The sequence below is a fragment of the Chroicocephalus ridibundus genome, chromosome 2 (assembly GCF_963924245.1).
Source record: "Chroicocephalus ridibundus chromosome 2, bChrRid1.1, whole genome shotgun sequence".
NCBI classification, from domain to species: Eukaryota; Metazoa; Chordata; class Aves; order Charadriiformes; family Laridae; genus Chroicocephalus; species Chroicocephalus ridibundus.
This window is the reverse complement of record NC_086285.1, coordinates 151,593,175-151,617,971: the sequence shown is the minus strand read 5'-3', so window position 1 is coordinate 151,617,971 and position 24,797 is coordinate 151,593,175. Positions and strand designations below refer to the sequence as shown.

General features: G+C 37.0%; 1 protein-coding gene across 4 annotated transcripts in view; it reads left to right on the top strand.

The window, feature by feature from the left end:
- CSMD3 (CUB and Sushi multiple domains 3) overlaps positions 1-24,797 on the top strand; it is a 680,626-nt gene that overhangs the window by 481,263 nt on the left and 174,566 nt on the right. For all 4 annotated transcript variants that reach the window (XM_063327428.1, XM_063327427.1, XM_063327426.1 and 1 more), the window contains one exon: positions 1,933-2,127. In XM_063327428.1, coding sequence (XP_063183498.1) covers positions 1,933-2,127 — 195 coding nt within the window. The remainder of the gene's footprint in view (positions 1-1,932; positions 2,128-24,797) is intronic.

The window sequence follows — 24,797 nt, the reverse complement described above, 5'->3', positions numbered from 1 at the left end:
GATCCTATTTTTCCTTTTTTTTTTTTTTTTTTTTTTTTTAAATTGGAGAATTTGGACTTGAAAAAATCTTCAGTTTACTATAAGTTCTGCCAGACTTCTCCAGTGACTGTGGGTGGCTTACATAATAATTATTAACATCTATGTGATATCTTAGAGATTTTCTAGTAAATTGTATCTCTTAACTTCTGATTGTCCACCCCAATTTTTTGAGTGTTACAAAAGTTTTAGCCTTTTTTTTCTCTGATGTCTCATTGTATTTTGAAGCCTTGCTGTTCAGAAAAGGAGAGGGATGTTACAGGCACCACACTACAACTGCCTAACTGAAACAATGTGGATATCAAATACCTGTTCTTAATAATTAAGTATGTGATGTAAATATTGCTTGTAATTTTACTGCTTTTCATATCAGAAGCATGTTTTGTAGATTAGATATGCAAATCCTAATAAATTGTTAACCACATTAAGAGATCTTCACACTCTTTTGTAAAATATGAAGTTGAAATTTCAAAGGAATCATTCTGTGTTTCCATCACAAATGTAAATATACTTTTAGTGTTTTGTAATGTAATTCTTCCTCTCAGAAATATTACAACACAAAAATGGCCTTAGGGAGTCAAACAAACAATCTCCTTACTTCATTAGCTTGTCTCTAATAATGAGCAATAGCTGATATATGGCTAAACTATATAAAAGTCAAATATATAATAGTTTGTCCCTATTTGTAAGTTTTCAGAAACTTCAGCTTAGGGACTGCCTAAGATCCGGATGAGGTGTCTTGGTATTCAAGGCTTTTGAATAGCCTTCCAGGACTTTCAAAGCTCATATAGTCTTTTGGCAACCGTACGTACATGTAGCAGAAAGTTCCACAGTGCAAATAGGCCTGGTGAAAACCACCTCTTTTGATTTATTAGAAAGTTGGCACCGATCTTGCAGAAAGTGAATGTGTTCCCTATTGATCTTCTCCGCAACACCCTTAAATGGTAAAGAAGAAAATTTGAAATTTCTGTCTTCTACCTGATAAAATAAATTACTCCAGACTCCATCCTGCATAGCACAAAATCGTCTGCTTCATTCCAGCTTCTACCATTTCCTAATATATTTACTGTTTTTTCATTAATGAAAAACATTGCAAATTTTTCCAAAATATTTACCTTTTCCCCCTTCTGCATAGTAATGTTGTTAATTAGAAGTGCCGAGTGGTTATTTTTGTGCAGTTTGTTATGTCTTTGATATTAAACACACCAGTATTCACATTATAGAATGAAGAGGGAACCAAAGATAAGAGCATATACATATGTTTGAATTTATTACAATTATTTTGAAACAAATAGCTATAAATAACAAAAAAAGAGATAAACTTCAGGAATATTTTCATGCTTTGTTCTCCACTAAGGAAAGAAAAGCTATATGAAAATATATCATACAGTGTGCATGGATATAGTTATTCATTTGGGGCTTATTACTTTTGAAGAAATTCTTGTTTACGTGCTTTTTATTTTGTCACAAAGTACTTATATTGGTTTCCCCCACTTACTGGGGGAAACTCCCCCAGTTTTCAGACCACAGATTTTAAAACTAGGATGTGCCTTGTCTACTTGGACAGTATCTACAGATCTAACTTCATCTAACTATATAACTACATCACTGGTCACACTGAATTCTGGAAAAATAGTTCTTACAATGGAGCTCTATAGGAATTATCTAGGAAAAATATAGGAGACATGGTTTTGGTCATTATATAGTAAGTTGTACAGTTTTTAAAATGAAGGAGAGAGAACACTTGACATAGAATGGAAGGATTCTTTAAAAAAAAAAAAAAGTAACATTATGTGTCTACAGGGTGCTCAAAGAAGACATTGAGAGAAGTCCAGAAAATATTTGTAATGTTTTTGATTATATTCAGAATTATGTCTTCATTTGTTTCCTCTATAGCAAAGCTTCGTGAGTCTTGCTTTGATCCTGGAAATATAATGAATGGAACAAGACTTGGGATGGATTATAAACTGGGGTCAACCGTCACGTATTACTGTGATGCAGGTTATGTTCTTCAAGGATATTCTACATTAACATGTATCATGGGAGATGATGGAAGACCTGGATGGAACAGAGCCCTGCCCAGTTGTCATGGTAAGAGCAGTTTTTCATTTATTATAGTTGCTGTTATTATTCTGGCTTTGTCATATGGAAGAAAGAGATACAAAGCAATTTTAATAAATTTATCTTCTCGGATAAAGCCCTTTTCAGTGATATATTTAATAAAAATAACATATTTAATAACTGAAGATAAATATTGTTTTTAATAACATTGGGTAGGTGATGGTACAAGTGAATATTGCAGATAGAAGATAACAGCAATGTTGTCCTCTCTACCTACCTGTTATATTGAATTAGCAAATTTACAGCGAAGTATACAGATAAATACCACATATATGTATTTAAATAGAGCATTAAGTATTACTTGGTATTCTGGATGTCATAATATATGTTTGGGTTTTTTTGTTATTATTGGTTTTTAAACCACATAGATTAAATATTTGTATATACAACATTACACTATTGAACGTGTTGGAAATATGGTCTCTAGAAAAATTCAGCCTTGAATTACACCAAAGATCCAATCATTCAAACTTTTATGGATATGAATTTCAGTTGAATTTTACTGGCTTTAGTTATATTGCCACTGACTATCTCAAGTCAGTGAGAGAGAGTTGCTGACTATCTAAGAAAAGATTCAATTTTTGTTATACTAATTTGGTGTGAATTCTTACCAGCCATTGATAGCCACTTCAGAAAAAAAAAAAAAAAAAACCAAAACCAAAACCAAAAAAGCAAAAAACAACAAACCAAACCAGAAAAAAAAACATATAAATTGTCAACTATAAAGAATAATCGAAACACCGTATCACTGAACACCAAACTTTAGTGGCAGCAAATTGGAAAACTTGCCCTAGAAAACTTTTGGAAGTGTGTTCAAACTTTTAGACTCTGTGCAATGGAAGTCAAAAGTCTCTTCCTCATTTTAAAATGAGATATGAATGTTGTTTTCTAGAGAAAAGCTGGTGAGGAAGGTTGTTGTGTATAAAAGGAGAAAGATTTTCTTCTTTTAGGAGGTGTTTTTCATGGGTAATGAAAGATAAAGAATTTCTTTATTAAAGATGCAAGAATTGTGTCTATTCATGCCACTTATAATCTATTTAGCACTCTTCCAGTGCTGTCCATTTTAACAGTCCCTAAAGGGAGAGTGTTTTGCTTGGAATGACTGCCATTTTAATAAAAGGAAAAAAAAAATATCTTATAATAGAAGGGGTAGTGCAATTGTTGCAATTAGTATGGATATTTTAACTGAATAGTAGAATCGCAACAGAGGATAGAGTACCATCTCTATAACCATTCTGAATAACCTGACATAGCTTAAGACATACTCCTGAGAGATGGTAGATGAGTTTGAATAGACCACAAAGACACAGGAGTTATGGGTCTTACATGTTCTAAGGTCTAGCCTTTTCAGGTAAAATGAGGGAAAAAATACATTCTCCATTCAGAATTAAAAAGAAAATGGAGGTCATGCCTCCATTATATTGAAAGGGCAACTGTTTGGGACGGCTTTAAGCATTCTCTGAAATTTCTAGTACACCAAGCCCCATAAGAAATCTTTGTTGAGGAACACTGATGTTCTGGGTCTGGTCAGGCTTCAGCATGAACTGACTGATGAATTTCTCAGTCTGTCAAATCTTGCTTTCTTGTGAATGTGCAAAACTAGAAAATATGAGTGTCTACAGACCCAGAGAGTCAATAACTGATGATTTTAGAGTTAGATAAAAGCTAATGAGGCTTTCAGAATCATAGAGAACTAGTTTTCCAAAATCTATTCAGTGCTTAAAGCTGATGTTTTTTGCAATTTTACTTGTACGCACTAAATATTTTTTATGGCCTAGTCCTGTGTGCATCAGGCATGACTTGCATTTGGTCGAAATCATTTAAAATGACCTTGGTCCTCTCTAATAAGTGTGGGAAGTGGACCAAATCATTGACTTCATTCTTTTATGAACACATGCAAAGATTATCCAGGCTAATATGCTAAGCTATTTGGCATTTCATGGTGGATGTTAAGAACAAGATATAATTAACATATGCAGATGCAATATTCCTATGACAGAGATGATGATTAATGATTTCTCTTAGCTCTACCAACTATAGTTAATTTTAATTTTTTTGTAGCAAACAACAATTGCTTACAGAATAACAAAAAAGCTCTGTTGTGGAAAATCGCATTTATGACTGAATGTAAAAGCCTCGTTCCTACCAGAAGAAATAATTTATTGATCACTAAAAATATTGCTACATTTCATTACAGTCTGTTGTTTAATCATTGGAAATATTTGAATCCAGGCTTTAAAATATCTCCATCTGAAAGATATATCTAACAATCTCAAATGTTGTCATGAAATGACCATGATTAATTATCATTTTTTTTGTTAGCAAAACATCAATACTCAAAATATTCGTATGTACTCTTTGCCCTTTTTCTAAAAGAAAACGAAAAAAAGTCTTGGGATTGCTCACAGAGCAATTATATACCCTGATATTTAAAATAGAAACATTCTTAATTGCAACAAAAAATCTTAGTTCCCAGTCTTATGTATACAATTGCATACTATAACAGTGGTCGTTTAGTGATTAAAGACCATGCTAAAAACCATATGCATATGCATTATCAGAAGGAGAGAGGACCTTGAACATGTCCACTGTTAGACGGCCTGGAGGATAATTCGCATTATTAGGAGCTGGGAAAAGCTCCTAATAAGCTCCTTCTCCTGGGAAAAGGCCTGCAGCCTCATCTTCTTCCAAAGAAATGTTTTCCTGAAAAGCTGAAATATCAAAGGAAGATCCTGTTCTTTGCTTTGGCTATGACAGTAGCTCTTGGTTTAATTTGTGGTAATTCATATTTTTCTGTATGATTTTTTACTTTCTGTTTGTATTGACTTCATAGAATCATAGAATGGTTTGGGTTGGAAAGGACCTTAAAGATTGTCTAGTTCCAAACCCTCTGCCATGGGCAGGGACACCTTCCACTAAACCAGGTTGCTCAAAGCCCCATCCAGCCTGGCATTGAACACTTCCAAGGATGGGTGATCCACAAATTCTCTGGGCAACCTGTTCCAGTGCCTCACCACTCTTACAGTAAAAAATGTCTTCCTAATATCTAATCGAAATCTTCTTTCAGTTTGAAACTGTTACCCCTCGTCCTATCACTCCACTCCCTGATAAAGAGTCTCTCCCCATCTTTCCTCTAGCCCCCCTTTGAGTACTGAAAGACTGTTATAAGGCGTCCCTGGAGCCTCCTCCTCTGCAGGCTGAACAACCTCAATTCTCCCAGCGTGTCTTCACAGGAGAGGTGCCGTCTGATCATCTTTATGGCCCTCTTCTGGACTCGCTGCAACAGGTCCATGTACTTACGTTGGGGGCCCCAGAGCTGGATGCAGTACTCCAGGTGGGGTCTCACCAGAGCAGAGTAGAGGGGAAGAATAACCTTTCTCAACCTGCTGGCCACGCATCTTCTGACGTAGCTCAGGATGCGGTTAGCTTTTTGGGCTCCGGGCGTACATTTCTGGCTCATGTTGAGCTTCTCATTAACCAACACCCCAAGTCTTTCTCCTCAGGGCTGCTCTCAAGCCATTCTCCACGCAGCTTTTATGTCTGCTTGGGATTGCCCCAACTCGCATGGAAGACCTTGCATTTCCACTTGTTGAGCTTCATGAGGTTTGCATGTGTCTGCCTCTCAAGCCTGGGAAGTTCCCTCTGGATGGCATCCCTTGCCTCCAGTGTGTTGACCGCACCACATAGCTTGGTGTTGTTGGCAAACTTGCTGAGGGTGCAGTCAATCCCACTGTCAACATTACCGACAAAGATGTTAAACAGCACCGATCCCGATACAAACCCCCAAGGAACTCCACTCATCACTGGTCTCTACTTGGGCATCGAGCTGTTCAGCACAACTCTTTGAGTGTGACCATCCAGCCAATTCCATATCCATCGAGTGGTCCATCCCTCAAATACATGTCTCTGCAATTTAGAGACTAGGATGTCATGCAGGATAGTGTCAAATGTTTGCATAAGTCCAGGGAGATGATGTCAGTTGCTCTTCCCTATCCACCAATGCTGTAATGCCGTCATAGAAGGCTTCCAAATTTGTGAGAAGTGATTTGCCCTTAGTGAAGGCATGTTGGTTGTCACCAATCACCTCCTTTTTTTCCATGTGCCTTAGTATAGTTTCCAGGAGGATCTGCTCCATGATCTTGCTGTGATCTTGCCATGATCTCTCACAGAATCGAGACTGATGGCCTGTAGTTTCCTGGGTCTTCCTTTTCTCCATTTTAAAAATGGGGGCTATGTTTCCCCTTTTCCAGTCAATGTGAACTTCTCTGGACTGCCAAGACTTCTCAAATATGATGGCTAGTGACTTAGCAACTTCATCTGCCAGTTCCCTCAGGACCCTTGGATGCATCTCATCAGGTCCCATGGATTTGTGCATGTATCGTCACAGCTATTTGAGGTAGCTCAGATCAGGTGTATATCTGAAAATGTTCGGGATGGAAGATTCCACAGAAAAGCTTAATCTTACAATTTATTGTTTTGGAATACATTAAACATTGACAGCTTTTTCATCAATCATTCAATATTGATAGCTTATTCAGAGGCTCTATAGGTCACATTTTCATGCACTTTTTACATGGTGAAGCTATGATTCTAATGTGTTTATTACATGCTGGTGTGGTCTTATGAAACCATGGATTTAGTCACCCAATTGTTTCCATGATAAATCATAGTCAGACTGAGTACAAAGACAAATTTCAAGAAAAATTAAAGAAAACAATCATTTTCACCATTATTGACAGTATTATAAAGAATTGAGAATGTTCTTGTCATAGGCAAACATAGAAGTCTAGAAGACAGAAAACTAAGGCACATCAGGCTAAAGTACTTCCTTGGTTTAATTTTATTTAAGATAGGTAAGTAAAGACAAGGCTGAGTTTCTAGGTAATTAATTTACATTTCTTAAACATACTCAAGTATCTTAAAAGAACAATCAGATAGAACTGGCATGTGATGGTCTATTTTATACATGTAAGAATCAGGGCTTTTTTGTGTTTATAGCATTTTGGATGTAAAGATTTTGATCAAAGCAGTTAGAACTTTCATTAGCATTTTTTTCCTATTCTGTGTTTTTGGAGTACAAGTGTAGAATGCTTGATTATATTCACTAATCCTCAACTGTTGTAGATAAGCAATTAAAAAGAAGATTTAATAAATACCAAAGAGTTGTTAGAAGCCTAACAATCATTAACTTCCATCTCATCTGTGGTATTTAACATTTTCATCTTTATTACAAAAGCAACCAAAAAAAAAAATTAGACAAAACTACTTGTTTTTAATAGACAGAACAGATTGAATTAATATATAAAATGTAACTGAGATCAGGATCAAACATTATTACAGGGATACTGTGGGTGGATAGAATCATAGAATCATAGAATCATAGGGTTGGAAGGGACCTCTGGAGATCATCTAGTCCAACCCCCCTGCCAGAGCAGGGTCACCTAGAGCAGGTTACACAGGAACACGTCCAGGTGGTTAGTAGTAAATGTATTTTGGGTTGGCTACAGTTACTGCTCATTGATGGTTTTTGTTAAAAACACTTATATTTAAGTCCTTTTTAATTATTTCATGAATTTAACATGCCAGGTTAATATTTGCTTTTGCAGTTCTCTGCAAGAGGCTTGTTGCTCAGTATGATCAATTTGCTTTAAAATAATGTATCAGTGGCAGAGAATTAAACCTGCAGTAAACACATTGTCTTAGAATCATAGAATCATAGAATTGTTAGGGTTGGAAGGGACCTTAAAGATCATCTAGTTCCAACCCCCCTGCCATGGGCAGGGACATCTCCCACTAGATCAGGTTGCTCAGAGCCCCGTCCAGCCTGGCCTTAAAAACTTCCAGGGATGGGGCTTCCACCACCTTTCTGGGCAACCTGTTCCAGTGTCTCACCACACTCATGGTGAAGAACTTCTTCCTAACGTCCAGTCTGAATCATCCCATCTCTAGTTTTAATCCATTCCCTCTAGTCCTACCATTACCCGACATACTAAAAAAGTCCCTCACCAGCTTTCTTGTAGGCCCCTTGAGATACTGGTAGGCCACTATAAGGGATCTCCTCAGAGCCTTCTTTTCTCCAGACTGAACAACCCCAACTCTCTCAGCCTGTCCTCACAGGAGAGGTGCTCCAGCCCTCTGATCATCCTCGTGGCCCTTCTCTGGACACGTTCCAGCACGTCCATCTCTCTCTTGTAGTAGGGGCTCCAGAATTGGATGCAGTACTCCAGGTGGGGTCTCACGAGAGTGGAGTAGAGGGGCAGAATCACCTCCCTCGGCCTGCTGGCAGCACTTCTCCTGATGCAGCCCAGGATACGATTGGCTTTCTGGGCTGCTAGTGCACACTGATGGCTCATGTTGAGCCTCTCGTCTACCAGCACCCCCAACTCCTTTTCTTCAGGGCTGCTCTCAAGCCAGTTGCTGCCCAGTGTATATCGGTGCTTGGGATTGCCCCGACCCGGATGGAGGACCCTGCACTTGGCCTTGTTGAACTTCATGAGGTTGGCATGGGCCCACCTCTCCAGCCTGTCAAGGTCCCTCTGGATGGCATCCCTTCCCTACAGCGTGTCAGCCGCCCCACACAGCTTGGTGTTGTCAGCAAATTTGCTGAGGGTGCCCTCTATGCCACTGTCCATGTCACTGACGAAGATGTTAAACAAGACCGGTCCCAGTACTGATCCTTGAAGGACTCCACTTATCACTGGCCTCCACTTGGACATGGACCCATTGACAGCCACTCTCTGGGTGCAGCCGTCAAGCCAGTTCTTTATCCACTGAATTGCCAGTCCATCAAAGTCATATTTTGCCAGCTTGGAGACCAGGATGTCATGCGGGACAGTGTCAAAGGCTTTGCTCAGGTCCAGGTAAATGACCTCAGTTGCTCTCCCCTTGTCTGTTGATGCTGTGACCTTCTCATAGAAGGCCACCAGGTTTGTCAGGCATGAGTTGCCCTTGGTGAAGCTGTGTTGATTGTACCCAGTCACCTCTTTGTTATTCTTCTGCCTCAGCAGTGCCTCCAGGAGGATCTGCTCCATAATCTTACCAGGCACGGAGGTGAGACTGACTGGTCTGTAGTTTCCTGGTTCCTCCTTCTTTCCCTTTTTGAAAATGGGGATTATGTTTCCCCTTTTCCAGTCAGTGGGGACTTCACCATACTGCCATGACTTTTGGAATATAATAGAGAGTGGTTTAGCAACCTCATCCACCAGTTCCTTCAGTACCTTTGGGTGTATCCCATCGGGTCCCATGGACTCGTTCACTTTCAGGTTCATCAGATGGTCACGAACCTGATCTTCACTTACAATGGGCAGTTCTTTCCAACCCCTGTCATTGTCTTTTGTGACTCCAGAAGTGTGGCTGGAGCCCTTGCCAGTGAAGACTGAGGAAATTAAGTAGTTGAGAACCTTGGCCTTCGCCATATCACTTGTCACCAGTTCTCCCGTTTCCTTTCTGAGGGGGCCCACACCCTCCCTAGTCGTCTTCTTACCATTAATGTACCTATAGAAATTTTTGCTGTTTCCCTTGATCTCCCTGGCTGGATTTAATTCTAACTGAGCTTTAGCTTTTCTCACCAGGTCTCTTGCTGTTTGGACAGCTTCCTTATATGCCCCCCATTCTAGCTGTCCTTTCTTCCACTCCTTATAAAGTTTCTTTTTGTGTGACAGTGTGTCCAGGCGCTCCCTGTTCATCCAGGCAGGTCTCCTAGCATACTTTCCTGCCTTCCTCTTTGTCAGTATAGTTTGCTTCTGGATTTAGAGAAGGTGATCCTTGAATACTGACCAGCTGTCCTGGGCCCCGCTTCCCTCTAGAGCATTGTCCCACGACACTTTGGCCAGCAGATCCCTGAAGAGATCAAAGTCTGCGTGCCTAAAGTCTTCATACTTCAGAGGTGACAGAGGACTGAATGAGATAGAAAAGAAGGAGAGATACAGTGAGGATACAAAGCCAGGATGGCATATAATCACTAAAGAAGAATTCTCGCAGAATCTGAAATTCTCAGAAGTCAAATGTCTATATTTCTCATGTTAGGAAAGGGCCTCAGCCAGAAACTCTGAGGATGTCATGAGTTTAAATGGTTGGTATTTATGGTATAAAGAGTGGAATGAAGGCATTGAGGGAGTTACTGTGTATTGGAGTGCAAAGACCAACCTTTGTCAGCATTCCATTAAGGTAGTAAAAGTACTAAAGGCATTAAAATACATGGAAGAGGTGGCATAAGTGATACTGCAATTGTAGTTATCCATTTAACCTCCTCTTGAAGCATGACCCTTTCATTTAAAACAAATTTATCCATACTCATTTTACATCGGAATTATGACTAGCTACATGGTATTACAGACTGAGATTCAGTAATTACCATGACCACATGAACAAGCTGTGCCACCTGCTCTTGGATTTTCAGTATTGAAGGGTCATTCCAGCTAGATTTCTTCACTGTCTATTTCAGAACATTCATACAATGTATAACTGTTACTTTTCTAATATTTTGCACTGTTATCATGCACTGTCATGCTTGCACAACATCTTTGAGTAGGTAATGAATTCAACTTCAGGACATTTACACCATAAAACAAGAAGACAAGATTGATGCTTTTCTTTTGAAATTACTCAGTAGTTCTCTTAAATCTTTATAAATAAAATCTGTGAAACCAGTAGTGGGAAGAAAAGAAAAAAAAAAACCAACCAAAGAAAACCCAACATAGTCCCCTGCAGTGGATGTGTTTATGATACTGTGCAATGTCACCAATTACTGTTTTAATTTTGCATAACTTCGTGTTTAAAATTGTGAAGAATGAAATGACACATGAGCAGAGGCAAGATGAAGTGTGTAAAGAGGGAAGAGTTGTCCTTTAAGGTAATAATAATTATATTTATTATTAGAAAGTGTAGTATAGTGTACATATGTATAAAAGTATTAAACAATTATTATTAATTAATTTTTGTGTGTGAAAGTATTATACCGTTATAAGTAATAAACTGATGTGGTATTTCTGTTAAAAAAAAAAAAAAAAAGTAATTTCAGACTGAAAAATCTAACATTGAAAAGTTAGACAATGACAGAATTAAATCTGCCATGTACATGAGGGTGTGTTTGGAACACCTTCAACTGTAGTTTATATACTCCCGTGGTTGGGAGAGGGCATCAGTTGTTTCGTTTTGATCCAGTGATGATAAAGAGTTGCTTATGTTTGAAGTCACCATATGAAGGGCCACTATTTAATTTATTACAAAATTTGAAAGTCTGTAAGCAATGAGTCAGGCAATTGCAGAAGGCACAGAGTATTCTTGCAACTAATGAAGTTAAATGTTACTGTGAATGAGACTCTGTTGTGTTTTATATTTCCAAAGTAATGTTCAGTTTAACTAGTTAAGCAGCATGCTTTACCTAAAGTTGTCATATGCTGGCTACTTACAAAGCATTTCTCTTTTTCTTTTTGCCCAGAATAAGACATCTGTTTTATAGAATCACATAAACCGTGACCTGAGTACTTAGAATTAGAATTGAAATCAATTAGGATTTGAATATGTAACATGGTACTCAAGTGCTACGTACTCTGAAAAGTGAGTTCTTAATAGACAGACTTGAAAAGGCAATTGAAGGACTTTTGAAGAAAATATAAAGGATTTTATTTTATTGTGACTGAAATATCTTCTGAATACTAAAGTTTTGTTTCCAATATTCTGCTGTCTGTTTTTACAAATATATGCCCACTGCTTTACCATTCCAAGCTTTCCTCCCAATATAGTCAGTGGAGAGAGAGAGGTTTCTTAAAAGGTCACCAAAGGGGATTGAAAGAGCTTGTTAGAAAGGTGTATTTTTCTGTTTGAATCTGGACTGCATGAACAGGATTTACTGTGCTTGCATGCTTGGTAGGGCATGACTTAGAGCAGCAACGTAGGAAATAGTAGATATAGTGAAATATCTGAATAGACTGTGTGGAAGCAATACTGCTTGAGATTAAAGCATACAGCAAACACTGTTTTTGAGGGATCGTAGGGTTACTTTTTGTGTGTGTGTAAAAATTTATCAGTTAGAAGATTCCTGAGAAAGTAAAAGAGTAGGCATCTAGGTCTGTGTGTACCTTAACCTGTAAACCTCACACTACAGGCACTTCTCTGTATGAACGCATTCATTACTCCAGCTCCATGGAAATTAGACTATAGTACACCAAGAGCTCTCAAGTCAAAAAGAGAAAGCTAATTTGCACCTAATGGATTTGACAGTAGTTGAGTTGAGATTTCGTTATCAGTATATACTTCTTGGAGATAGCGGGCTGTATACTTCTTGGAGATAGTTTACTGTAAAGTACCCAAATGGTTTTGAGAATAAGGAACAAAAATAAGATTTTTCTATATGCCCACCTGGAGTACTGTGTCCATCTCTGGAGTTCTCAGTACGGGAAAGACATAGATCTGTTAGATCGGATCCAGAGGAGGGCGACAAAAATGATCGGAGGGATGGAGCACCTCTCCTATGAGGACAGGCTGAGCGAGTTGTGATTATGCAGCCTGGAGGAGAGAAGGCTGGGAGACCTTATTGTGGCCTTTCAGTACTTAAAGGGGGCCTACAGGAAAGATCAAGACAAACTTTTTAGCAGGGCCTGTTGCGATAGGACAAGGGGTAATGATTTTAAACTAAAAGAGTGTAGATTTAGACTAGATATGAGGAAGAAATCCTTTACAATGAGGATGGTGAAACACTGGAACAGATTGCCCAGAGAGGTAGTAGATGCGCCACCCTTGGAAACATTCAAGGTCAAGTTGGACGGGGCTCTGAGCAACCTGATCTAGTTGAAAATGTCCCTGCTTATCGCAGGGGAGGTTGGACTAGATGACCTTTAAAGGTCATCTTTCTATCTAAAACCTTTCTATGATTCTATGGATATGCAGATAGCTGGTATTTTGCTAGAAAACCCACAGTTTTTGGAAAATGTGATTAAGTTAAAATATCAGCTTTTCTTAAAGTTGTTCTTCCCTTCATGTCAGAAAGTTTGAAAATGTTGCTGGAATGAACTATGAAGGTTAATAATTCTAGAAATTTGGAAAAGAATTAAAAATAAATACAGACAGATACATATACCCACACCAAGCATTACTTTGGATGTCTCACCTTTTCCATATACATTCGGAATTCATAATATGGACTTAAAATGTCCATTGAATGATAAATACTGTGTGTAATTATTCCAAGCTTTCATTTAAGAAGTACTAATGTAATATAATAGTAAATAAAGCATAAGAAATGAAGAATAGTAGTTAATTACAATGACCTCATTAAAATCAGCTGCCAGAGAATCCTAATTTCCAAGGTATTTAAGGGATTAGGTAAATGGAGTGCACCATAAAACCTGGTACTTCATCTTCTGTTGAACTAATTCTGCTGCCAATTTTTAGATGCATAGTTTAATGAAGGAAATGTTAGAAAGAAGGAGAAATAGTTTAAGCTATGTAAACTTTGATTTTTTTTAGCCTTAATTATTTATATTCTTTACTACAAAAAATGTATCTGAAATTAAACTGTGTGTATCCAAACCATAGGTTTAAATATTGCTTAGATGCAACTGTTAGTTTGAATAAACATCATGAGTAGGCAAGGAAAATGTAACAGGGAACTTTAGTATTATTGAGCATAGCACAGGAATCATAAAATATGTAAATTAACTGGCAAACAGTTTTTAATTTATTTGTAAATAAAAGCATGCAGAAAGCACATGAAAATGCAGAATAAAGTTCGTGGTTTTTTTTATTTAGAATATGAAACACTGACATTTGTTTATTTGCTTTGAATATGTAAATTTTCCAGTAGAAGATTGAAAAATGTTATTATTCCTCAAAAAAAAGGTTCATCATGTGTCTTGAGGTGGAGAGAAAAACAGCTTTTAGCACTAGTTCAAGTAAATATATACTAGTTTCTCTGTTAAGTGTTAACATGATAGGTATATATTTTTCTTTGAAGATTTTTTAGAACAGACAAGATGGCTGCAGGCTGCAGGACATTCTGCTCCTAGAGGAGAAAAAAAAAAAAATCCCTACCATTTATTCACACAGATAAGCAAATATTTATTTTCCAGAGATCGCAAGACACTGAGGTAGGATAGGATTATGTAGTATCACTTAGTGATTAGGGTAAGTCAATTAATTAATAACTGGATTTAAAGAAACTAATCCAGTCATCTGCACTGGCTATACCTGATAAATATGCATGTTTCTAACTTAACCTCAGGCAGCAGTCTAAAGGTCCTCGCTCTTGTCTAATAAGACTTCAGTAACACACTCAACTGGAAGAAGATTTATTAGGTGGGATATGTTAGTGGTTACATGTATAAGACTCATATTTCATTCTTTGCACAAGTTTTGTGATCTTCACATTGACTGTCACAGTGGGAACTAGGGGAGGGTTCTGTGGAATAGAAAAACCTGCAATTAAGAGACTGCATTGTTTTAAAATGGAATTCAGTTTTCTTTTTGTTCTTGACTGGGCCACATATAGAAGTTACTCAATCTACCATAGGAATGGTAAGCAAGATCATCATCCAGCTTAAAGAGGATAGCCGTCTCTTTTAGAATCTCATGTTTTTTGATGTTTCACTCAGAATCAGCATGCATAACAGCTTTTTGCTGATCTCACACTTTCTTGAAGGAACAGTATCTTCCTCAACAAATCTTTACTTCTAGTTTTTAGGTATTCACTAGGACCTTTTTACTATATATTTCTTTTTTATATCCTGAAGTTTAGCTGAGTACTAACAGAAGTAAATATAATGAATTACAACTCTAACACACATTTATGTACTCCAACGACCACAGAAGTTGTTTTGGTTTTATGCATTTAAAAGGTTACATTTCCTTATCTGTTGTACTGCACTTCATTTTATATTTTTATATTGTTTTTGATACTTAGTTACTGACTAAGTTGGTAGTTTAAAGCTTTACTTATGTAGCATGACAGGAAATAGACTGTTTTGGTTCACGGGTGAATTTTTAACAAAAGTTATATTCAGACATTAAGCTATAATTAGAGTTACAGTTGAGAGCACATATAAGTAACTGAAGGTCAGAGAACATTACAGTGATATTTTAATTATCCCCAGTTCAAATATTAGTGATTCAGTTAACATCTTTTTCTTTCAACATTAAGATAAAAGTATCAAAGGAATAGAGAAACAGCTGGCCTAAAGCAGAGCCGATTTTCTCAATGAGAGTAAATGCGACAATAATGTGCTCTGAATGTATCCAAAGTGTCAACAATGCACCCAAATTGGACACCCTGGGAGGAAGGGAAGAGAAAAAAGTAAAAGTAATTTTGACTTTATATTGGGAGCTATATCAAACTGAGGAAGTTCATTGAAATGAATTTGAAGAAAACAGCAAAAGGTAAGTATTTACCGCTGACCTGGAAATAGTGTAGAAATACCATTTTAGAGTCTCATCAATCAGAATTAAAATATAAAAGGATCACTAAAAGAGGTGGTGAAACAACGAAGTCAGGAATCTAATAGAAATTAAAATATCTATTCCAGGAACAGGAAATGATGTTCAAAGAAGGGTAGTTGAAAGTGTGGCCAGCAGAGTTTTGAGAAACAACTTTAGAACATGTGAACTTAATCTAACCACTAATACACTTTTTCAAAGATGAGAAAAGTAGGAAACGTATTAAAGTGCCAACAGAAGTTCAAGGCCAAAAATGAATTCAAGGACAATGCCATTGCAGGAAAGCTAAGTAAATTATATTTTATGTTATGTTATGTTATGTTATGTTATGTTATGTTATGTTATGTTATGTTATGTTATGTTATGTTATGTTATGTTATGTTATGTTATGTTATGCTATGTTATGCTATGTTATGCTATGTTACGTTACTGACATAACCAGAGAAGTCATGCATTAGAACCATTCCCTTGTCTCTACAGAACTGTGTCAAAATGGAAGCAGCTATAGAAGAGATGTTAAAGAACATCAATAAACAGAACCATAGCAAGTTGCTAGGACGAGACAGTCATTTCTGTGGAGTTCTGAAACAGCCTACATATATATGAAGTGTTTGAGTACAAATATTGACCTTAAGGTTACATTAGCCTTTCTATCAAAGTAGTGGAAGGTGATGAACATGTAAAAAATCTTCCATGATGAGCAATCAACCAATTTCCACACTTAGAAAATTGGTAGAGATTATAAAAAAGGACAGAACTAGGAGATGCATGGTTAAACATGTTGAAGAAAAATCAATATAACTTTTGAAGAGGAATGTGGAGCTTCACGGGAAATCTCAGAGCTCAACAAGCATATGAATGAACTTAACAACAGTTGATACCATATAACTGAATTTTTTAAAACCTTTGACAGATTTCCATGGAAAAAGGTTAATTTTTAAAGGACATGTAATACAATACAATTGAAAGTTGTTGGTGTGATGGTGGGTTTTCTGTTATTTACAAAAAAAAAATCCAAAAAACCCAAGAAGCTACAATAAAGGAAGGTTACCACAAAGACTGCATACATATTTGTGTTGGGAACTGTGTCATCCAATACAACTTCACATAAAATTGAGATGACAAAGCTCACAGATATCCCAAAATTATACTGTGTAATCAAATCTATGGTCAAATGCACAAGGGTTAATCCTCAATACTGTGTGACTAGTAAAATGGGCATCAATTTCACTTTTGTTAAGTGCAGGATAAATGCTTATAGAAGAAATAACCCTACGCACAGGCATGTGATGATACAAAATTAGCTTTTAGTAGTTAGGTAAATTACCTTGAAATCATTATGCCTAATCCTTTGCAGATTAGTAAAATTCTAGCAGGATTATATTTAAAGAATATTTTTTTTCCTTTTTAGAGCATCCTAGCCCATAAGATACATTCAGATGAGTCAGTATTAACACTAGAACAAATAAATATAACATGAAAGTGATGTTTGCCTCTTGTCTTCAGATACAGAAGAGTCTGTTTCTCAGAGCTCAGGGTTTGAGAAAAATAAAACTGAAATTTTCAAATGTAATCTTTATTACAAGGAAACAAAACAGTCTTTGATTGTTGAGAAATGCAGTTAAAAATACCTTTAATCAGCTGAATCAAAGTGCCTTAAATCTATCTCTCTGATACTGAGAAATAAAACTGTACCTTATACCTTCTTCAACTCAGTGATTTGAGATGCAGCAAGTAAGATTCTCTGGGTTGCTGGTCACTACAGAATCCCAGTGATACAAGTAAACAACCTGTGAAGGTCTTTCAGACACACAAATTTTGGCAACCTTGCTTTGTTTTTGTCTTATAGCATCCCTAAGGATTAAGACTTTCCTCAAAGGCCTGTGAACCCAGGCATTAGGGGAATTAACGGGGAAAGAAGACGACTTCCCTTGGGTTGAGGAGGATTGAGTGAGGTATCAATTAGATCAATTAGATAGTCACAAGTCCATGGGCCCCGATGGCATGCACCCGAGAGTGCTGAGGGAGCTGGCAGAAGTCATTGCTGGGCCGCTCTCCATCTACTCTGAAAGGTCATGGACAACAGGCGAGGTCCCTGAGGACTGGAGGAAAGACAATGTCACTCCAGTCTTCAAAAAAGGCAAGAAGGAGGAGCCAGGGAACTACAGGCCTGTCAGCCTCACCTCCATCCCTGGAAAGATGATGGAACAGCTCGTTCTGGGTGTCATCTCAAGGCATGTGGAGGAAAAGAAAGCTATCAGAAGTACTCAACATGGATTCACCAAGGGGAAATCATGTCTGACTAGTCTGATAGCCTTCTATGATGGCGTGACTGGATGGATAGATAAGGGGAGGGTGGTAGATGTGGTCTACCTTGACTTAAGCAAGGCGTTCGACACAGTCTCCCACAGCATCCTCATGGGGAAGCTTAGGAAGAGTGGGCTTGATGAATGGACAGTAAGGTGGATAGATAACTGGTTGAAAGACAGAGCTCAGAGGGTAGTGATTAGGAGCACAGAGTCTAGTTGGAGGTCAGTGACGAGTGGTGATCCCCAGGGGTCAGTACTGGGTCCAGTCCTCTTCAATATATTCACCTGGATGAGGGGATAGAATGCACCCTCAGCAAGTTTGCTGATGACACAAAGCTTGGGTGGGGTGGCTGACACACCTGAAGGCTGTGCCGCCATACAGAGAGACCTGGACAGGCTGGAGAGTTGGGCAAGGAGGAACCTTATGAAATTCAATAAGGGCAAGTGTAGGGTGCTGCACCTGGGGAGGAATAACCCCATGCACCAGTACAGGTTGGGGGCTGACCTGCTGGAGAGCAGCCCATCCAAAAGAGACCTGGGAGTCCTGGAGGACAACAGGATGACCATGAGCCAGCAATGTGCCCTTGTGGCCAAGAAGGCCAATGGCATCCTGGGGTGCATCAAGAAGAGTGTGGCCAGCAGGTCGAGGGAGGTCATCCTCCCCTTCTACTCTGCCTTGGTGAGGCCACATCTGGAGTACTGTGTCCAGTTCTGGGCTCCCTGGCTCAAGAAGGACAGGGAACTGCTGGAGAGGGTGCAGCAGAGAGCTACCAAGATGATTAGGGGACTGGAACACCTCTCTTATGAAGAAAGGCTGAGGGATTTGGGTCTCTTCAGTCTGGAAAAAAAATGGCTGAGGGGGGAACTTATCAACACTTCTAAATACTTAAAGGGTGGGTGTCAGGAGGATGGGGCCAGGCTCTTTTCAGTGGTGCCCGGCAACAGGACAGGAGGTAACGGGCACAATCTTGAGCATAGGAAGTTCCACCTAAACATGAGGAGGAACTTCTTTCCTTTGAGGGTGGCAGAGCACTGGAACAGGCTTCCCAGAGAGGTGGTGGAGTCTCCATCTCTGGAGACATTCAAAACCCGCCTGGACGCGTTCCTGTTTAACCTGCTGTACGTGACCCTGCTCTGGCAGGGGGGTTGGACTAGGTGATCTCCAGAGGTTCCTTCTAACCCTATGATTCTATGATTCTATGAATAACATAATTCAAAGACTACTAAAAATCTTAGCAAAAAATAGCTGCAATGATTCCTTTTCTTCAGAGAGTGGATACTTGTTTTTTTGTGTATCAGTTCAATACTGGGTTTTAACAGAATTATCAAAGATACCTGTAATTAAATATTTAATTGTGGACAGTTTAACTTCCATAGACTAGTCTTGGGCATGTTCAGAAGTGAAGGCTGTTAAATAAACACTTTCAAATGCAAAAACTGTTACGTTGTTTCAGTGTACTCTAAAGAGGATAGTGATTTTCTAACTTTTGCTTTGTGTGGGTAACATAGGTATTCCCCTGTATTGCAATCTAGCAACTCAACTGAAGTTAGAATGATGTTTCAGTTATCAGACTAAAATCTACAGTCACTATTCATGACAGAAATCATGTTACTTTTAACAACTCTTTTTCTTAAACCAATCAAAAATCAATCAAATCAAAAATCAAAAATACCAATCAAGTATTAGATTTAACAGGGCTCAAAAGGAAATAGTTTCTTTCTGAATTTTTAAAGCATTTCTAACCAGTACAGTTCATTGCATGTAACATATTGAATTAATTTTGTATTTAAAATACAAGGAATCAAAAGGAAGGTTAAGGAAATCAAAAGGAAGGTTAAGTAAAAGAAGATTTTAGGTATCCCCAAAAATAATTGAAGGTGGACTTAAAATTTTATTAAAAATGTTTATGGACATAGCAGACATAGACAGGATGTTCATCTGAATGTGTGTTTACACTTACAAGATTACATTACTGCTGTTGACATAATCAGCTCTGAAAGAAAGTTGATCTTTGGAGTCTGATGAAAACTGTGAATCTGGGGTCTTTCCAAGTTTTGTTGTCATCTCTATATAAACTTGGAACAGAAACTGTCAGGACTGTGTAATTTTAAACCATGGCCTCCATCTTTTTTGTGTATTTCTTCCTCTCCTTCCTAGTCTATCTGCTCTCCTAGACATTTGCTTTCCTCATGCATGCCCAAAACTTGACTTGCAATGGATATGCATAGAAAATTAGAAATATAATTGTTGTCATCTTGCTTTAAATGTAAGCAAACACTGAAGAGTGCATCCAGGCAGGTTTTGAATCTCTCCAGAGAAGGAGACTCCACAACCTCACTGAGCAGCCTGTTCCAGTGCTCCGTCATGCTCAAAGTCAAGACATTTTTCCTCATGTTGAGATGGAACTTCCTATGTTCCCGTTTGTGCACAATGCCCCATGTCCTGTCACTGGGCACCGTTGAAAAGAGTCTGGCCCTGTCCTTTTGACACCTGCCCCCTAGATACTTCTAAGTTACTTAACAATTTTCCCAAATTGAGTCTGTTTTGTCTGTGGTGGTAATTGGTGAGTGATCTCTTCCTGTCCTTCTCAACCCACCTCAACCCATGAATATATTTTTTTCCCCTGTCCAACTGAGGAGGGGAAGTGATAGAATGATTTGATGGGCACCTGGTGTCTACCCAATGTCAGGCCACCACAATAAAAATGGCCATTCTTAGTCTTACATTATGTAAAACTGTAACCAGGGGTTGAAATGTCTTAACATGTGCTGACAGGCTACATTGTTATTCAATATCAAGCAGAGACTTTACTGGTCATGTCAGAGTAATGTAACTGGCCTTTACAGAAATGGTATTTCTTTTGTACATAGAACCACTTCCACCAGGTGTAGCAAAAGCAGTCTCGATTTGTGAGTTTTGTGGGTAATTTTATTTTTTGTCTGTTTGCTTGTTTTAAAGGGCAGTCTTGTATTATTATTCTATTTCGTATTTAAATTGGTACTCGTGCTCATAACTGTTCATTCTATAGACCAGTTATTTTGACTACTGTTTGTTTTACTATTAACGGTTGTTTCTTAGCCTGATTTTCTTTCCTGTGTTTCAGAAGTTGGGTACTGGTTCCTTACTTTCTGGAATGAATGAATGATTTTTGTTTGCTTCTAATGTGAATGTGATTGTACTTATGGATTTATTTGTTTGTTTGTTTTTGTTTGTTTGTTGTTTCTTTTTTTCTCCCTCACTGATACTAATCTGATACTTCCTCATCTTCTTCAACATATTGGTTAGTAGCTGGAATCTAGAGTTCTCCAGAGTGGGGTTAATAGTATGTGTTTTTCCCTCTACTGAGCATAGAGAGTGCATAGATGACTAGAAAGTTGTGTATTAGAAACCTAGAATTAAGAAATGTGAATCTGTGTCCTCATCTACAATAACCTTAAAAGACATTTCTCTTGTAATTTGAGAGAGACAGACACATACACATGTCTATCCTGAATACTACAGGATAAGATGAATCAGCCTCTGGGGAAATATATTTCTTTTTAAGTTTTTTTCTTTACACATACATGTCTAAAAGTAGCAATGTTTTGCTCCTGTTCTTTGCTTGGCTTATTTGTGTTTCAGTATATTTCTTTTTCTCTCGGTTGTATTATTGAATTGTCATATTTAATTTACTACTGCTTTGAGAATGACCCTATGTAAACCTCGAATTAAATCAGGTATTTAAGTAGTTGAACTGAGATGGCTGTTCTTACTGTTTGTATTTTAATATATTTTTCCCTTTTAACCACAGAACTGTGTTTGTTAGAGTTAATATTGTTTTGGGTATACATTGGCATTTTATTCTCTAGGAAACTTACTTGTTTGACTTTTTTCTCTTAAGAACAGTTTGGTATAGCAAATCGATATTTACTTTCTAGGTATGAATCCACTGGTAAATTTAACTACCTACAAGTCCAGTTGAAAATTGAAAGGGGGAATCACTTAAAGAAGAGAGTTTGAAAAGTGGGGACTTCTGTCATCTTAAAATTAATTTAAAAGTCTGTGTTGCAAACATAAACAATAATGATGGCAAAGAAACCTGAGATTGAGCAGATTACAGTGACTGGTTAATTTATCATTAGTTGTAAGATCTCAAATTTAAAATTATATTCATTAATTGTTACTGTAGTTTCCTTACAAACTAACAATGTGTGCACACACTCAAAACATTAGAAATCATTTGGAAACCAAGTGATCATCAATCACTTGGAAACCTGAGGAATTACAGAGTTTTCTTATGTATTGTAATAATATTCTCGTATAATTCAAGAAAAAGCTTATCCTTTGTAGCAGCTATGATTCCCTGCTACTGTAAGAAAACCCATTTGGGTAAAGGGACATTCTAGACACATGTAGATGGGCAGCATACAACAACGTCAAGGCTTCATGGATAGGTAATACACTCATTACAGCCTCCTCACCCCTAAATTAATCTTGTTATCCAAACAAGATTCAGGAGATGATACCACTTACCAGCTTTCTAGTAATAAGTAGATTCTTGGTTTTGTGCAGTTAGCGAGTTCTAAGAAAGCTCATAATTTTTACTTTAATCTTCACATTTTATAGGTTTCTCCTTCTATGTAATGAAAAGATGTTTTAAGTACGTCCTTGTCCACTAAGGTTATGGAAAAAAAATATTCTCAGTGAGACCTCAGCTGCATTGTCTATTGAATTACTTAGAAGCAGTCATCATGCTCTTTGTTACATAATAGGAATGATTCTTTCTTAAACCAAATAAGTAAGGAAATATAATTTAGATATAAAGAGTGCACAGGTGAATAAACAGATAATATAGAAGCTACATGGCCTCTAAAAAAAGAAGAAAAAGGCTCTGATTGGAAGGGGTGATTATATCTTGTGAAGAGGTCTGTAAATCCTTACCATTCTTTCATTCATACTTTCTCATGAGCCAATGTCTCAGTTCTGTTGTAGCTAAAAATGTGTTCTGTTAATCTCTGACTTATTTTTACTTCTACACATCTGTCATGTAATGCTCTTTTCCTCTTGCTATCTAAATAGACTTGAAAGACTCTGAACTGTTCTCCCCCAGAAGACTTTATTACTGCCAATTTTCTTTTCTGTTATTTTTTATTCATTTATCATGTTGGTAGATAAATTGTTTTAAAGTGTTTGTTTGTTTTCTTCCATAAGTTCCATAAATATCATGTCAAAGCTTTGCTGCAGACGGTTGACTTGAAAAGCATTTTTAAATTTTATTTAGTTCTTTTTTTCAGCTGTGGAAGCCACATCTTAGTTCATATCAGAAAATTAATTTCAGACTTTCTATACACTAAATTAATTTCAGACTTTCTATACACTTAGCTAAAATGAATAAATTTATAAACTAATTTTAAGCAACACGTGATTTCAGTACCTAAGAAAACCATATAGAACTTTTTTAAATTGTATGCACCGCAGTTCGTAAGGAAAAAAAGAATATAATTGAAAGCTAATAATCTTTGATAATTAAACTGAGAGCAAACATAATTTCTAAAGTTAGGCTAAAACAATTCTTCTTTGTATTTTTTTCCCCTGAATGTAAAAGCGTATCTCATATTCAATTGTATAAAATCTGCTTCAGAAAGACATTTAGTTCTGTTTTACGGATTTCAAGGAACAAAACTGAAGACATAAAGTTATCTGGATTTGATGTTGGTTTTAGAAGTAAAATCTGATATTTATGTTAAATGAATCTACATAGAAATAATTTGTGTGATTAATTGCATGTTAGATATTTATATAAACTTTATTTATAAAATTAGAACAAAAGTGTAAGTTGAAAGTTAGCTTCAGCTTCTGCTAAATTTTCTTTTGCTTCTGTTTATTGAAAAGAAACAGGTACTATCCTCCTTATGTTCCTTAAAATGTGTCAAATTATCTTTCTCTGCTACACTACAGAGATTTCGAGTTCCTTGGTTCTCTCCTTATAAGGTGTATTTTCTTCCTTATACATCTTTCTGAACACTTAAACATTTTTATAATTCAAGTTTATGATAGTTTTTTAATTTTGGAAGAATTACCTTTTGGGAGTTGTCCCTTTTTGTGCTTCTTTATTCTTAACGTGTTTTCCTTTATAATTTTTACCTTGTAACATGAAATACTGTCCTTCCTCTTCTAGAAAAAAATAAAAGAGCCCATCAAACTATAACAGTTCAGTCTGCAGTTTTAGTATTGCCAGGACTAAGAAAATGGAATGTACCCCTTTCTCATGTTACAATCCGTTAATATGGAGTGATATAAATACATAACCAATTATAAAAAGGTGAAGGTCTCTTGTCTGCTTGGATATAATTAAACCATTATGACAGATATTTATATGCCTTATTCTTCCAGGAAACACCAAAAAAAAAAACCAAAACCTTCCCCAAAGTAGTTATGAAAATATCTATATTTAATTGATTTTACTAAAATTGTTGGCAGTTATTTTATGTCCTATTATTTATGGATAAAGAGAAAAAGACATTTCTCTAATCTTTGCCTCAATCTACCACATCTTCAGAAAGTGACCAGTCAACCCATGATCTTACTCGTCACTTTTGGAGACCAAACAAACCAAATTATTTCAAAATTTCCTGCTAGATCAAAATAACAGCTTCTTTTTTTCCTTCACCACTCTTGAATGGTGTTACCTTCTATGTCTAATATGTTACCTTCTATGTCTAATACATGAAAGCCTGGTTTAGAGGTGTCTTTGTCTACAGTAATGTTGTATTGAAACTCACATCCAATATTCATTCTCTTTTTTCTGCAATATCTAGCCAATTGCTTTGGATTTTACATTTCTGCATTTGCATTTTTTTTTCAAGTTGCTACTCATAATTTCTGTGTTTTGTTTTTTGTTTGTTTCTTTTTTTATAATTTCA